The sequence below is a fragment of the Cantharellus anzutake genome, assembly GCF_015039405.1.
Source record: "Cantharellus anzutake strain C23 chromosome Unknown EI90scaffold_119, whole genome shotgun sequence".
Taxonomy (NCBI): Eukaryota; Fungi; Basidiomycota; class Agaricomycetes; order Cantharellales; family Hydnaceae; genus Cantharellus; species Cantharellus anzutake.
Genome location: NW_024067069.1, coordinates 17646 through 31586, shown reverse-complemented (window position 1 = coordinate 31586; position 13941 = coordinate 17646). Strand labels below are relative to the sequence as shown.

The following is a 13941-nucleotide window of genomic DNA, read 5'->3' as shown; positions in this document are numbered from 1 at the left end:
AAACTCTCGAAACGTTAATCAGCCATTTCGAATTCGTCTGTGCGTCGGGTCGCCTGTGTCTAGGCAGTAATGGTTTGGGTGGAAACGGGATATTCGCGTACCTGCGTGGCTTTGCACTACGCGTCAAACTATCTCCGGACTCTTCTGCCTTCCGCCATCCACTCATAACCAACCTCCGTGCTTCGACCCTCCTTCCCTTCATCCTATCATACCCGATGCCCTCATGCTTCTTCGGCAAACCTGCCCAAGAATAGGCGCCCAATGTCAGCCAAATTCCCGACTCCCCCTTGCGAAACTTCACAAGCCCATTGCTGTCCGCTTCGCTTCGCTCTTTAAAGTGAATGATATAGGAGGTGTCGTCTGGGGCCCCCGTCCTTGACCTTGGAATCGTGCAGTCGTTTCTGCTGACCGACCACTTTCATCCCAGCATTGTCTTCCTGCATCTATGATTACTCTCCACACCGAAGGCTTCGATTCTTTCGGACTATCAGCTAATATTTTCGATTTACATCAGACAGAGACGACGCTCTTTGGATAGAACGTCCATATAGCCCGTTGTTGTTCGGGACAGGAAAATGGTTTTCTGGATTAAGCGGTAGAAGGTGATTACACTCTAAAGGAGTGGGTAATACTGTCGACATCCATGACCTTGGTTCCCACTTTGAGTTTCGTGAAAATGGATGATGGCAATCCTGCGTAGACTTCTGGTGCGTCACGTCCTTCTTCTTTCAGCTGTATTTTTTTTTGCAAGGTGGCTCGGGTAAAGAGATGGCGAAACCACGCATTGCTCTGCTTCCACTGTCCATGATTCTCTCGACGATTCACTTGGGCAATGCGCAGAGGTGACACCTCTGTAATGGTCGTCTCCAGGAAATCCCATGGATGAAACTTGACAAAGTCGGTTCTCGGGTGGAGAAGGTAATCCTATGCGCGTGATGGGTACCGCAATGGCTGCCCACCTAGCTGCGAGGTGACCAGTCAGAAACAGTCTTCTCTCTAATATGTAAAACAAACTGAACAGCGTTGAGTTGAGTGGGATTATGAGCCCAAGGGCAAACAGCTAGAATGACCGAGTACGTCGCCAAAAACTGGTATGAGTATAAAAAAAAGGGGGGGAATGGCTTAGGCTGCAACGCACTCACCCCAAATGCGTGCTTGAAGGGCTTTCCACATTCGGAAATGTCGCACGAGGCCCTCTTTCATCTCAACCATTTTTCCCCACCTTTCCGCTCCCACTGTCTGACGAGCCAGAAATCCACGGAATGAAGTGGTGGGAACGAATCATCCCAGCGTCATCGTCATTGAGGAGAAAGGGGTATGGAAATAGTCCCCCCCCCCTATTTGGCTCGCTCAGATGGTGAACTACCCTGACCGAAATGCTGATTCTGCTGGATAGAGGGACAGTGCTGGAAATGGTGAATATGCGAGGAAGGATGCTTTGGACAGAGGCAGGCGTCACTTCGCTTCCTGGGTCAACCTATGCACCCAAAGAAGCAGCGGGACGACAACGTCGGGACTTGTCATACAGAAACCATACTGAATAAAAGGCGATACGGCCCCGCTGCCAAACTTGGCTAGCTGCGCACATGGTGTGAAGGCAGATAACGAATTGGAATGACATCAAAACAAGGAGGATTCCACATGAAGGAGAACACACTCCCATGCAACAGGAACGATCTCAATGATCAATGTCGCTGTCCGTTGAGCCGCTTGGTGCAACAATGATGTTTCTCAAAACTGAGGAATGGCGTCTGCCTTGCACCGTGTGGGAATACTGTATCCACGGGGATCCAATGCGATTCACAAGCTAAATAGCAGGTGGCCCCCTAGACTTGGTTAACGACACTGTCGAATACTCCACCAATCCCTAGGGACTCCACGAGTGTCACGCGCGCAGCAGGTAGACAGTACCAGAATAATCCAGACCATCCAGTGGCTGGGAAAGCTGGCGCATCCGTAGGTGTTGGGTCATTCGTGTTGCCGAAAGAGTCTGGGAGTACAAGTGCCATCAGGCAAGGTAGCGAGCCCGGAAGCATGTTCTATAGCGCAATCATATCCGAAACTATAGCCTCCGGAAACAGAGCGAGTTGGAGAACGAAAAGAAAAAGGATTGTCTGAGCCCGTTGTAGAAGTGGGATTTTGAGGATTGCACTTTTGAACATGAACAAGAGCACGGCTATCTAGGTTGTCCTTAATCAGACCGCCAAGAGACACTAGCACCATCGAGTATCGGCGGTTTCGTGCCGACGGGGCAAGCGGCGTTAATTTATCGCATTCTACCTCTACTCAAGTGTTACATCAGCGCGCTTCTTCATTCAATCCCAGAGTGTTACTTAATTCATGTCGATCGATTCACGAAGATGGACAAAGTAATTGACATTAACTTCCTAATTATGATCCGGGTGGCGCACAGTCGCGGAGCCAGTCCATTCCAGGGTTAGGACCAACCTTACTTATTCACTATCCCGCTTACCGAACAAGGGTTTTCAGCCGGAGAGGACAGTCAGTTGTAGCGGGAAGGGTCTTCAAGGTAGGGATATGAATCGCCTGGAAGTGCACATGTCTCTGGATTTCGTCGTTTGATGAACGACATCCAGTAGTAGCACTAGTCATGTAGTTACCAGGATACATGACCATCCGACACCTACATTTGATGGCCACGAGACGTGAACGTAATACAGTACAGATCAAACACGGGTTGCACCCAAATTAGTAGGGAACGCATGGCGGAACACCAATGGGCAGTCGTCATAGAATTTGGGGTAGCGAAATTCGGTTGGATCATAAAGTGTTGGGAAAAAGCGCGCGGTAAGCTAGGATCTGACTTAAGTGGACCAAGTGGCCGCGTTCGACCGCCAATCGACTTGTACTTCGTCTCAACCAATTTGCATCATCGATCGATCCAAACTCCGACGTCATTGGTTACGCAGAAACAATGTGCTCTGCGATCCCCCGACGTGCAAGCACCATTTCGATCCGTCCGTCAGGTACGTGAGAAAGAGAGTGGCAGACGTCACTCAACTTTCCTCCATGCTCCATTCGCGTGTTTCAACTCTTTTCGTCTTTTCCTTAAGCGCTTTCGTTGGCCTGCTGCCACTACCTCTCGTACAACCACTGCAACCACGACATCCCATTCATCTTCTAGAGCAGTAACGCAGATAAAAAGAAGAAGAAGACGAGGGATTCAGATGGAGGAACGTATGACCCTTCCGGGACGGACGACCATTGGGATGTTCGTCCTTGGTGGAGATGGGACCATGGTGCTTACTCAGATGACTGGCCATTGACGACGAAGATGAAAATCAGAATAAAGCGTGTGGACGATAATACGGAGGGCCCGGAACTGGATGACAAAGAAAATGGAGGCGGGGAGGGATGATATATTCGTCCACCAATGATCGCTTCGATGGAAGGATCGGATCAGAGGAAAGGAATGCAGGGAGGTTTGAACCGTAGGTATTGCACAGTATATACTGTACTACTATGATAGTAGGTCCGATGTGAAAGGACAGGAGACGAAGTATGTGCTGGGTCACAGTCGGCGCGCGTGGCATCCGCAGCGAGTTTGCTGAATCAAGCCCGAAACACGCGAAGCCCACCACGATTGACGTCACCCCAACACATCACACTCTTCGGACTTGGTGCTCCACTCGAACACATGTGGCGACAATTCAACACATGTATATACTGCTTATGAAGACAATAGTCAAAGCTCGATCTCGATCTCTCTTCTGTATTGGAGTTGGACATCCCCAAGCTGTCACTGCACACCGTAATCCCTTCACTCCCCTGACCCGATGCGCCGAATAGTGTCGACCTGCCGATTTCATCTTTCCATTGTGCCAACTTGCATAATCCATCCAGACCTCAGGCTCGATTGACGTCATCGCTTATGGTACCGTGGTGTGCAGACAAACGGACCGGTATATCAGCAATGAGCAAACAGGAAGAGAAATGTGTTAGGCGAAGGAATGGGGCATCTTTGAGGTGAAATTGTAATTGTAAGATCATGATGCGTCTGTGATTCGTTATGAGCGTATCGGCATGTAGATATTTTATCCATAGTTTGCAATCAAAGAAATTGAGGTTGGATTTGCTGGTGTTCCCGAGCCGAATATATATCCATGCCCATCATGTGCAGGCAGCAATGTGAAGGATGCAGTGACGAGAAGAACATGCTCAAATATGGACCGTTTGTGCCTCAGAATGACGTCCGAGATTGGTAAGAGCTTTACGTAGATTCTTGACTGATGGGGCCAATTCTCGGGTGTACGCTCCTGGGTTAATAGTGACTAGCTGGCGGTAGAGTTTAACACTTTCTTCGATGAATGGGAGCGCCTCCGAGTGTCGTCCGAGATCCGAAAGAGCAGTATATAGATTGTTGAGTGATGAGGCCAAATCCGGTGTGTATGACCCTGGGTTAATGGCAACTAGCTGGCGGCAGAGTTTGACGCTTTCTTCAATGAATGGGAGCGCCTCCGAGTGTCGTCCAAGATTGGAAAGAGCATTATATAGATTGTTGAGTGACCTGGCCAAATATGGGGTGTATGGCCCTGGGTTAACAGCAACTAACTGGCGGCGGAGTTTGGTGCTTTCTTCAATGAATGGGAGCGCCTCCGAGTGCCGTCCAAGATTGGAAAGAGCATTATATAGATTGCTGAGTGACACAGCCAAATCCGGTGTGTATGACCCTGGGTTAACGGCAACTAGCTGGCGGCGGAGTATGACGCTTTCTTCAATGAATGGGAGCGCCTCCGAGTGTTGTCTGAGATCGGAAAGAGCAATATATAGATTGTTGAGTGACAGGGCCAAATCCGGGGTGTACGATCTTGGGTTAACAGCAACTAGCTGGCGGTCGAGTCTGACACCTTCTTCGATGATTGGGAGCGCCTCCAAGTGCCGTCCAAGATTGGAAAGAGCATTATATAGATTGTTGAGTGACACGGCCAAATCCGGTGTGTATGACCCTGGGTTAATGGCAACTAACTGGCGGTCGAGTATGACGCTTTCTTCGATAAATGGAAGTGCCTCCAAGTGCCGTCCAAGATTGGAAAGAGCATAAAATTGATTGGTGAGTGACATTGCCAAATTCGGGGTGTAGGAACTTGAGTCCACAGAAAAAAGGTAACGGCAGAGTACAACAGAATCATTTGCTGCCTCATATGCCTCCTGGAATCTTGAAAAAAATACCAAATTGTATTGAAGCCAGGTAAGCACATTAACCAGTGTGCTGACAGCATCTTTTGACCTGTGGACAACAGCCAACTGAATAAGATCATGAGCTAGTTTCATTAACATAATTTGTCGATAACCCATACCTTGGCCCACTCAGGGAGTAACGAGATCCTGACATAGCTTTCCATTCTCACACAGACTTCCACCCACCGAGTTGCTTGCTGACTCAGAAACATACTAACTGGCCCAGCAAGCTCCTCAGATGGTTCCTCGACTCCACTGAGGTGATGGACAATGTGGCGACATGCATAACGAAAGTGCTCAGAAAACTCCTTTTGAGGAATATGCGGCATTTCATCTTTTTTGTACAAGTTTTCAATCAGGCCTAAGCCCTCCACAGGGCAGAGACCCTCATTCAAAATCTCGGTGCATCGCAGGGCAACCCTGGCATTATCCACCCCAACAGCTATGGGAGCGCAACGAGAGCTGACTGTTTGGGGATCAATCCGATCGACAATAAAATCGCGGAAAGATTGGTGTAAGATGCGAACCGGAATCAGGGAATCCTCAACTCCTGAGAGCAGAGGGGCGAGTTCGGCCAACGCATATCGAACAGAAGACTTGAGGAAAGGCAACAAAATTGAGTCCCAGGCTGTGATGGACAGAGGCTGCTGAGCAACAAAGATTGCTCCCATCACGATTGGGTAATCGTGCACGAAATCTTCATCCTCCCAAGCACACTTCTTCAAAATGCTTGTATACAAGTCTTCCATCATCTTCTCAGCAGGGACCTCCCGTCGTTTGGCACCAGTGTCGAGCAGACTTTTTAGTGTCCTCATAGGATTCTGGTTGGTCGTCTTCATGTAGCGAAAGATGGTGCTGATCCAGATAAACAACCCATTTGCTTGTTCCGAGATCTCCTGTACCATTTTATCCTCATCCTGGAGATTGCGCTGTAAATCCCGATGTAACATCTTTAGCTTTTGCAGCTGGAAGCGTATGAATCTAGCACAATCCCGCGTATTTGCTTCATCCGAGAGATCAATAGTGAGGCGATCAATAGGGTAATTGGGGGAAAGGTAGCGATTCATGAGATCAAATTGTCTCGATGTGATGAAGAATTTTATGGAAGATGGTAGCCTGGGCACTTCCTCCCCAAGAATTTCGGCAAGAGACTCGAACGCCTCTTTGTCACATTCATCTAAAGCATCAATGATGATCACCATAGGACGATTGGAAGGTGGAGGTTTATGGAAGAGAGACGGGGCGACCAATTTCTTGAACTGCGTCGTGAATGAAGCTGTTGAGAGACTGGGGTCCTTTCGAAGAGCAGAAGTAATGAAAGTGCGGTAAACAGGATCATGGTCTGCCAAAGCTCGAGCCATGCCGCTGAATAGAAAATCAGGCCGCGACCGTTCGCCCGCTTTAAAGAAGAACTGCAGTAACAGGGTAACACCCTCATCGTTGGCACATCGTTCTGCTAATGTGAGTGCAATCGAAGTCTTGCCAGCGCCGGCCACGGCAGTCAACAGCATTAGCCGTTTCTCGCTATCCCCAGTGTTGCAGCACCATCCCATGATACGCTCAATGAGATCAACCCTAGTGTCTTTCAGGCACACCTGAGTGGAATCGTCATGGGCAAGATGAAGGTATCGGAGACTATCGAGAATCTTGTCATCATGTAGACGGCGTTCTATGGCCACTAATTTGGAGCCAGTTATCAAGTTCGTGCTAAGCTGCATCGGCCAAAAATCAGAATGTTATGGAACGATACTGTAAGGAAAGCTACCTGAAACGATGCCAATGCTTTGTCAAAATCTTTCTTCAGGCCATCAATTTTTCCCGGGTCTCTCAAGTAGAAGAGTGTTTTTCTGATAGCCGATCGTTTTTCTACTTTTTCCCGTCTTTCAATTTCGGACTTAATCTTCTGTAGCGCGCTGGGACTTGATGTAAGTACGATATCGAAGACCACCAAAACGGATGCAGACTTACCCATCAAGCTCTGTGGCGCTTTCCACCCATGGCTTTGCTTCTTCCGCTGACACATCATCGGACTTTATGGCTGAAGATACCTTGGCCACGGCGCTCGCTACGTAATCACCGAAATTAATCCATTCCTTTGCGTTCTCCTTGAACTTCTACATGGCGCAAACCAGCGTGAGCTATCATTCGCGGACAAGCATAAATCATTACCAACTTTAACCTCGTCGAAGATGAAAAGTGCAGCACTAGTCGCACGCTTTAGGGGTGGACACCAATCAGCCGTGGCATTGACGCCTCTAAGAGTCAAAACCGCCAGGTTACCCCCTGCTGCGAGGAGATCATTGGTCTTTTGCCTCAGAGTTTCAGCCTCTTGCTGCAGCGACATGGTCGATAACGGACAAGTAGATGGAGGACAGAGCTTTGGGCACGCAGCACACGTGTGAGCCCCTAAACTAGAGCCACGAGGCCCCCGTCTGATTATGGAAGATTGAGGATGGATATGATATGTACATTGACTATTCGGTCGACATCTTGCGGCCCGGGACCTCTGATCCGGTAGGAATAAGAACTAGATATGAACGCAGCGTTCGCTCCGTACAGAGAGCCGGCGGTAAGCGCCGGTGGGGGAAGCGTACGCGACGTATGTCAGTGGAGGCTGGGATCCAGTCTAGCCTTTCATCAGGGTCTTGGAGTGAGCTTTACTAATGGGATGCCGGTAAGTGGCCGGGTGCCGGCTTTGCGCTCGTTAATGCCTTGGACAATAAAGTTACTTATCGTTACTGGCGATGCGCTTCAATTTGGTTGATAGGCTTTGTTGATGCGCCGACACATTGGTGGCCCAGTTTTCGTGAAACCTGAAGCAATGGGTTCGGCCAACTCCGACGCAGAAATTAAGGTTCAGTCTCTCGCGAAAGGGTCCATGCTTTTTCGCCAAATTCTGGCGTCTTTCAAACCACAGTGCAGCAATTAGCATTCGTTTTCACTGGCCATCTAGGACTACATGATCACCTAGCCCGATATACACCGTCCCCCTAATACCCATGTCAATCACCGTGTCTCCAATCCTTACGGTGCCCGTCGACATCTAGGTTTGACTCCAGCCGACACACAACTATACGATCATGTTCACTCTGGCTGAGACACATCCCTGTTAATTCACCAAGCGTGAGTGCGCACAGAGAACCTGCCCCTTACATATGCATCTCCACGTGGCACTCCTGTTCAAGCATGGGTTTTGTGCTCAAAACGCCTGGAAATCGTGCCTAAAATCCAACCGATCACAGGAATTGCCGAAATGTGTCTCGGGACCGCTCGACACCAGGTGGGCGCGCGTTGAAGGAACATCTCTTTCATTTCTATCGGTGTACTGAATGTCGAAGGATCTCACAGCGGTTGAGCCGCGGCTCGTTAATGCGACGCTGGTTCTTACTGAGGTGCACACAAATCTCACTTCAGTCCAAGGAGCTCAACCAATGATGATGCGATCCATCCCTCTTCCTCTCGCGCCTCTTCCCTATTGCACCTCACTATGCCGTTTTCCGTAACGGTCTCGTTCTATTCTCTTTCTTACCCTCCCTTCGCCCTATCACAATTTTTGTCAAGTGCCCTACGTTGGAAACGAAGGCTTATTCGTTTCTTCCTGCTTTTCTTCCGCGAAACTTGGGAACGGGTCCTTAAAAACTCCCGAAAGTTAATTTCTCAAGACAGCCATTTCGAATTCGTCTGTGCGTCGGGTCGCATGGTATGGGCAGTGTATTTTGTAAATGGTTTAGGTTGAAACGGGATATTCGTGTACCTGCGTGTCTTTGCAATCAGTAAGGATCCTAGACATCAATAGATGCATATGGACATCGCGTGCAGGTAGCGTTGGTAGTCAGATCGATCCACTAACCGGGTGAGCGACGTGAGGAATTCATAGATGAAAGGAAGAGCCTATTGAGATAACTTGCACCGATAGAGCCGAAAGACTGGACGATGACTGAGCAAATTACCGAGAGTGAATGATGGCGGGTACGTCGGTGAGTAACATCGGCCAACCTTGGTCCCTAGTTGAGTAGAAATATGGACTTACCGTACAAATCCGATAGTCCAGAACTAGGGGGTTCAACGCGCAGAGGTGACACCTCTGTAAAGGTCATCTCTAGAAATCCTACGGATGAAACTTGACAGAGTCGTTACTCGGGCGGCTATGCGCGTGATGGGTAGATGGCTGCCCAGCTGGCTGCAGGTGACCAGTCAGAAGCAGTCTTGAGATAAAACCTAATGTATAAAACAAACTGAACAGCGTTGAGTTGAGTGGGATTATGAGCCCGAGGGAGAACAGCTAGAATGACCGAGTACGTCGCCTATGAGTAAAGAAAAGGGGGATGGCTTAGGCTACAACTCACCCATCCCACATGCGTACTTGAAGGGCCTTCCACGTTCGGGAATGTCACACGAGGCCCTCTTTCGTCTCAACCATTTTCTACCTGAAAATTCCACTCCCACTGTCTGACGAGCCAGAAATCCACGGAATGAAGTGATAGGAACGAATCATCCCAGCGTCATCGTCATTAAGGAGAAAGGGGTATGGAAATAGCCCCCCCCCCATTTGGTTCGCTCAGATCGTGAATTACCCTGACCGAAATGCTGATTCTCCTGGATGGAGGGACAGTGCTGGCAACGGTGAATATGCGAGGAAGGATGCTTTGGATAGAGCCAAGCGTCACTTCGCTTCCTGGGTCAACCTATGCACCCCAAGAAGCAGTGGGACGACAACGTCAGAACTTGTCATACAGAAATCATACTGAATAAAAGGTGATACAGTCCCGCTGCCAAACTTGGCTGTGTACATGGTGTGAAGGCGAATAACGAATTGGAATGACACCAAAACAAGGAGGATTCCACATGAAGGAGAACACGCTCCCATACAACAGGAACGATCTGAATGATCAATGTCGCTGTCCGTTGAGCCGCTTGGTGCAACAATGGTGTTTCTCAAAACTGAGGAATGGCGTCTGCTTTGCACCGTGTGGTAATGCTGTATTCACGGGGATCTAATGTGATTCACAAGCTGGGATAGGAAATAGCAGGTGGCCCCCTAGACTTGGTAACGACGCTGTCGAATACTCCACCAATCCCTAGGGACCCCACGAGTGTCACGCGCACAGCAGGTAGACAGTACCAGAATAATCCAGACCATCCAATGGCTGGGAAAGCTGGCGCATCCGTAGGTGTTAGGTCATTCGTGTTGCCGAAAGAGTCTGGGAGTGCAAGTGCCATCAGGCAAAGTAGCGAGCCCGGAAGCATGTTCCATAGCGCAATCATATCCGAAACTATAGCCTTCGGAAACAGCCTGAGAGTGATCGAGTTGGAGAACGAAGAGAAAGCGTATGCAAAAGGATTGTCTGAGCTCGTTGTAGAAGTGGGATTTTGAGGTGATTGCACTTTTGAACATGAACAACAAGAGCACGGCAGGATATCTAGGTTGTCCTTGATCAGACCGCCAAGAGACACTGGCACCATCAAGCATCGGCGGTTTCGTGCCGAGCAATATTAACGGGGCAAGCAGCGCTAATTTATCGCATTCTACCTCTACTGACATAAGTGCTACATCAGCGCGCTTCTTCATTCAATTCGAAGTGTTACTTGGGTAATTCATGTTGATCGATTCACGAAGATGGACAAAGTAATCGACATTAACTTCCTAATTATGATCCGGGTGGCGCACAGTCGCGGAGCCGGTCCATTCTAGGGTTAGGACCAACCTTACTTATTCACTATCCCGCTTACCGAACAAAAGTTTTCGGCAGGAGAGGACAGTCAGTTGTAGCGGGAAGGGTCTTCAAGGTAGGGATAATCGCCTGGAAGTGCACATGTATTTCGTCATTTGATGAACGGCATCCAGTAGTAGTTACCAGGAATCCAGGATACATGACCATCCGACACATACATTTGATGGCCACGGGGCGTGGTAATACAGTGCAGATCAAACATGGGTCGCACCCAAACTAGTAGGGGAGGCATGGCGGAACACCGATGGGCAGTCGTCATAGAATTTTGGGCAGCGAAATTCGGTTGGATCATAAAGTGTTGGGAAAAAGCGCGTGGTAAGCTAGGATCTGACTTAAGTGGACCAAGTGGCCGCGTTCGACCGCCAATCGACTTGTGCTTCGTCTCAACCAATTTACATCATCGATCGATCCAAACTCCGACGCCATTGGTTACGCAGAAACAATGTGCTCTGCAATCCCCCGACGTGCAAGCACCATTTCGATCCGTCCGTCAGGTACGTGAGAAAGAGAGTGGCAGCCGTCACTCAACTTTCCACCATGCTCCATTCGCGTGTTTCAACTCTTTTCGTCTTTTCCTTAGCGCTTTCGTTGGCCTGCTGCCGCTACCTCTCGTACAATCACTGCAACCACGACGTCCCATTCATCTTCTAGAGCAGTAACGCGGATAACAAGAAGACGAGGGATTCGGATGGAGGAACGTATGATGACCCTTCCGGGACGGACGACCATTGGGATGTTCGTCCTTGGTGGAGATGGGATCATGGTCCTTACTCGGATGACTGGCCATCGACGACGAAGATGAAAACCCTGACAAATCAGAATAAAGCGTATGGACGATAGTATGGAGGGCCCGGAACCAGACAACAAAGAAAATGGAGCTTCGATGGAAAGATCGGATCAGAGGAAGGCGATGTAGGAATGCAGGGAGGGTTGAACTGCAGGTGTTTCCCAGGATGTACTAGTGGGTCCGATGTGAGAAGTTGTTGGGCCAAGAGACGAAGTATGTTAGATATTTCAGACATGGTGGCTGGGTCACATTCGGCGCGCATGGCATCCGCGGCGAGTTTGCCGAATCGAGTCCGAAACTCGCGAAGCTAACGTCACCCCAATGCCAATATTGATATCACACTCTTCGGACTTGGTGCTCCACTCGAACATATGTGGCGACGATTCGACACGTGTACATACTGCTTATCAAGACAATAGTGCCAAGTCAAAGCTCGATCTCGATCTCTCTTCCGTATTGGAGTTGGACATCCCCAAGCTGTCACTGCACACCGTTATTCTTTCACTCCCCTGGCCCGATGCACCGAATAGTGTCGACCTGCCGATTTCGTCTTTCCATTCTGCCAACTTGCATCATCCATCCAGACCTCAGGCTCGATTGACGTCATCGCTTATGGTACCGTGGTGTGCAGACAAATGTCAGCAATGAGCAAACAGGAGGAGAAATGTGTTAGGCGAAGAAATGGGGCATCTTCGAGGTGAAATTGTAATTGTAAGATCATGATGCGTCTGTGATTCGTTATGAGCGTATCGGCATGTAGATATTTTATCCATAGTTTGCAATCAAAGAAATTGAGGTTGGATTTGTTGGTGTTCCCGAGTCGAATATATATCCATGCCCATCATGTGCAGGCAGCAATGTGAAGGATGCAGTGACGAGGAGAACATGCTCAAATGTGGACCATTTGTGCCTCGGAATGGCGTCCGAGATTGGTAAGAGCGTTACGTAGATTATTGACTGATATGGCCAATTCTCGGGTGTACGCTCCTGGGTTAATAGTGACTAGCTGGCACCAGAGTTTAACACTTTCTTCAATGAATGGGAGTGCCTCCGAGTGTTGTCCGAGATCCGAAAGAGCATTATATAGATTGTTGAGTGACATTGCCAAATCCGGGGTGTATGATCCTGGGTTAACAGCAACTACCTGGCGGTAGAGTTTGACACTTTCTTCAATGAATGGGAGTGCCTCCGAGTGTCGTCCAAGTTTGGAAAGGGCATTACATAGATTGTTGAATGACATTGCCAAATCCGGGGTGTATGATCCTGGGTTAACGGCAACTAACTGGCGGTGAAGTATGATGCTTTCTTCGATGAATGAGAGCGCCTCCGAGTGTCGTCCGAGATTGGAAAGAGCATTATATAGATTGTTGAGTGACATGGCCAAATCCGGGGTGTATGATCCTGGGTTAACGGCAACTAACTGGCGGTGGAGTTTGACGCTTTCTTCAATGAATGGGAGTGCCTCCAAGTGCCGTCCGAGATACGAAAGAGCATTATGTAGATTGTTGAGTGACATTGCCAAATCCAGGGTGTATGATCCTGGGTTAATGGCAACTAACTGGCGGTAGAGTTTGACACTTTCTTCAATGAATGGGAGTGCCTCCGAGTGTCGTCTGAGGTTGGAAAGGGCATTACATAGATTGTTGAGTGACATGGCCAAATCCGGGGTGTATGATCCTGGGTTAACGGCAACTAACTGGCGGTGGAGTTTGATGCTTTCTTCAATGAATGGGAGCGCCTCTGAGTGTCGTCCAAGATCCGAAAGAGCTTTACATAGATTGTTGAGTGACACAGCCAAATATGGAATGCATGATCCTGGGTTAATGGCAACCAGCTTGTGCCGGAGTTTGACGCTTTCTTCAATGAATGGAAGTGCCTCCGAGTGCTGTCCAAGATTGGAAAGGGCATGCCATAGACTGTTGAGTGATGTGGCTAAATGCAGGGTGTAGGAACTTGAGTCCACAGAAAAAAGGTAACGGCAGAGTACAACAGAATCATTTGCTGCCTCATATGCCTCCTGGAATCTTGACCAAAATCCCAAATTCCAGTGAAGCCGGGTAAGCACATTAGCCAGTGTGCTGACAGCGTCTTCCGACTTGTGGACAACAGCCAACTGAATAAGATCATGAGCTAGTTTCATTAACATAATTTGTCAATATCCCATACCTTGGCCCACTCAGGGAGTAACAGGATCCTGATGTAGCTTTCCATTCTCACACAGAC

The 13941-nt window shown here is 48.9% G+C and overlaps 4 protein-coding genes across 4 annotated transcripts; 2 read left to right on the top strand and 2 right to left on the bottom strand.

The window, feature by feature from the left end:
- Positions 1-18: 18 nt before the first annotated feature.
- Positions 19-2036, bottom strand: EI90DRAFT_3021585 (uncharacterized protein; the record flags this gene model as incomplete). The annotated part of the gene is given in 9 exon segments (XM_039057678.1): positions 19-37; positions 102-380; positions 410-484; positions 510-583; positions 649-924; positions 944-963; positions 1143-1239; positions 1486-1578; positions 1833-2036. 9 exon segments carry the CDS (start codon positions 2034-2036, stop codon positions 19-21), a joined length of 1137 nt encoding a protein of 378 aa, XP_038909124.1.
- Positions 2037-2473: 437 nt separating this feature from the next.
- On the top strand, positions 2474-3404 carry EI90DRAFT_232635 (uncharacterized protein). Its single transcript, XM_039052881.1, has one exon. It carries the CDS (start codon positions 2724-2726, stop codon positions 3285-3287), a length of 564 nt encoding a protein of 187 aa, XP_038909123.1. The 5' UTR covers positions 2474-2723; the 3' UTR covers positions 3288-3404.
- Positions 3405-4179: 775 nt separating this feature from the next.
- Positions 4180-7543, bottom strand: EI90DRAFT_3021583 (uncharacterized protein; the record flags this gene model as incomplete). Its single annotated transcript, XM_039057677.1, has 5 exons — positions 4180-5265; positions 5319-6911; positions 6965-7112; positions 7168-7313; positions 7373-7543. 5 exons carry the CDS (start codon positions 7541-7543, stop codon positions 4180-4182), a joined length of 3144 nt encoding a protein of 1047 aa, XP_038909122.1.
- Positions 7544-7632: 89 nt separating this feature from the next.
- On the top strand, positions 7633-8022 carry EI90DRAFT_3086484 (uncharacterized protein). Its single transcript, XM_039062201.1, has 2 exons — positions 7633-7705; positions 7757-8022. Exons 1-2 carry the CDS (start codon positions 7652-7654, stop codon positions 7961-7963), a joined length of 261 nt encoding a protein of 86 aa, XP_038909121.1. The 5' UTR covers positions 7633-7651; the 3' UTR covers positions 7964-8022.
- The last annotated feature ends 5919 nt before the right edge of the window (positions 8023-13941 follow it).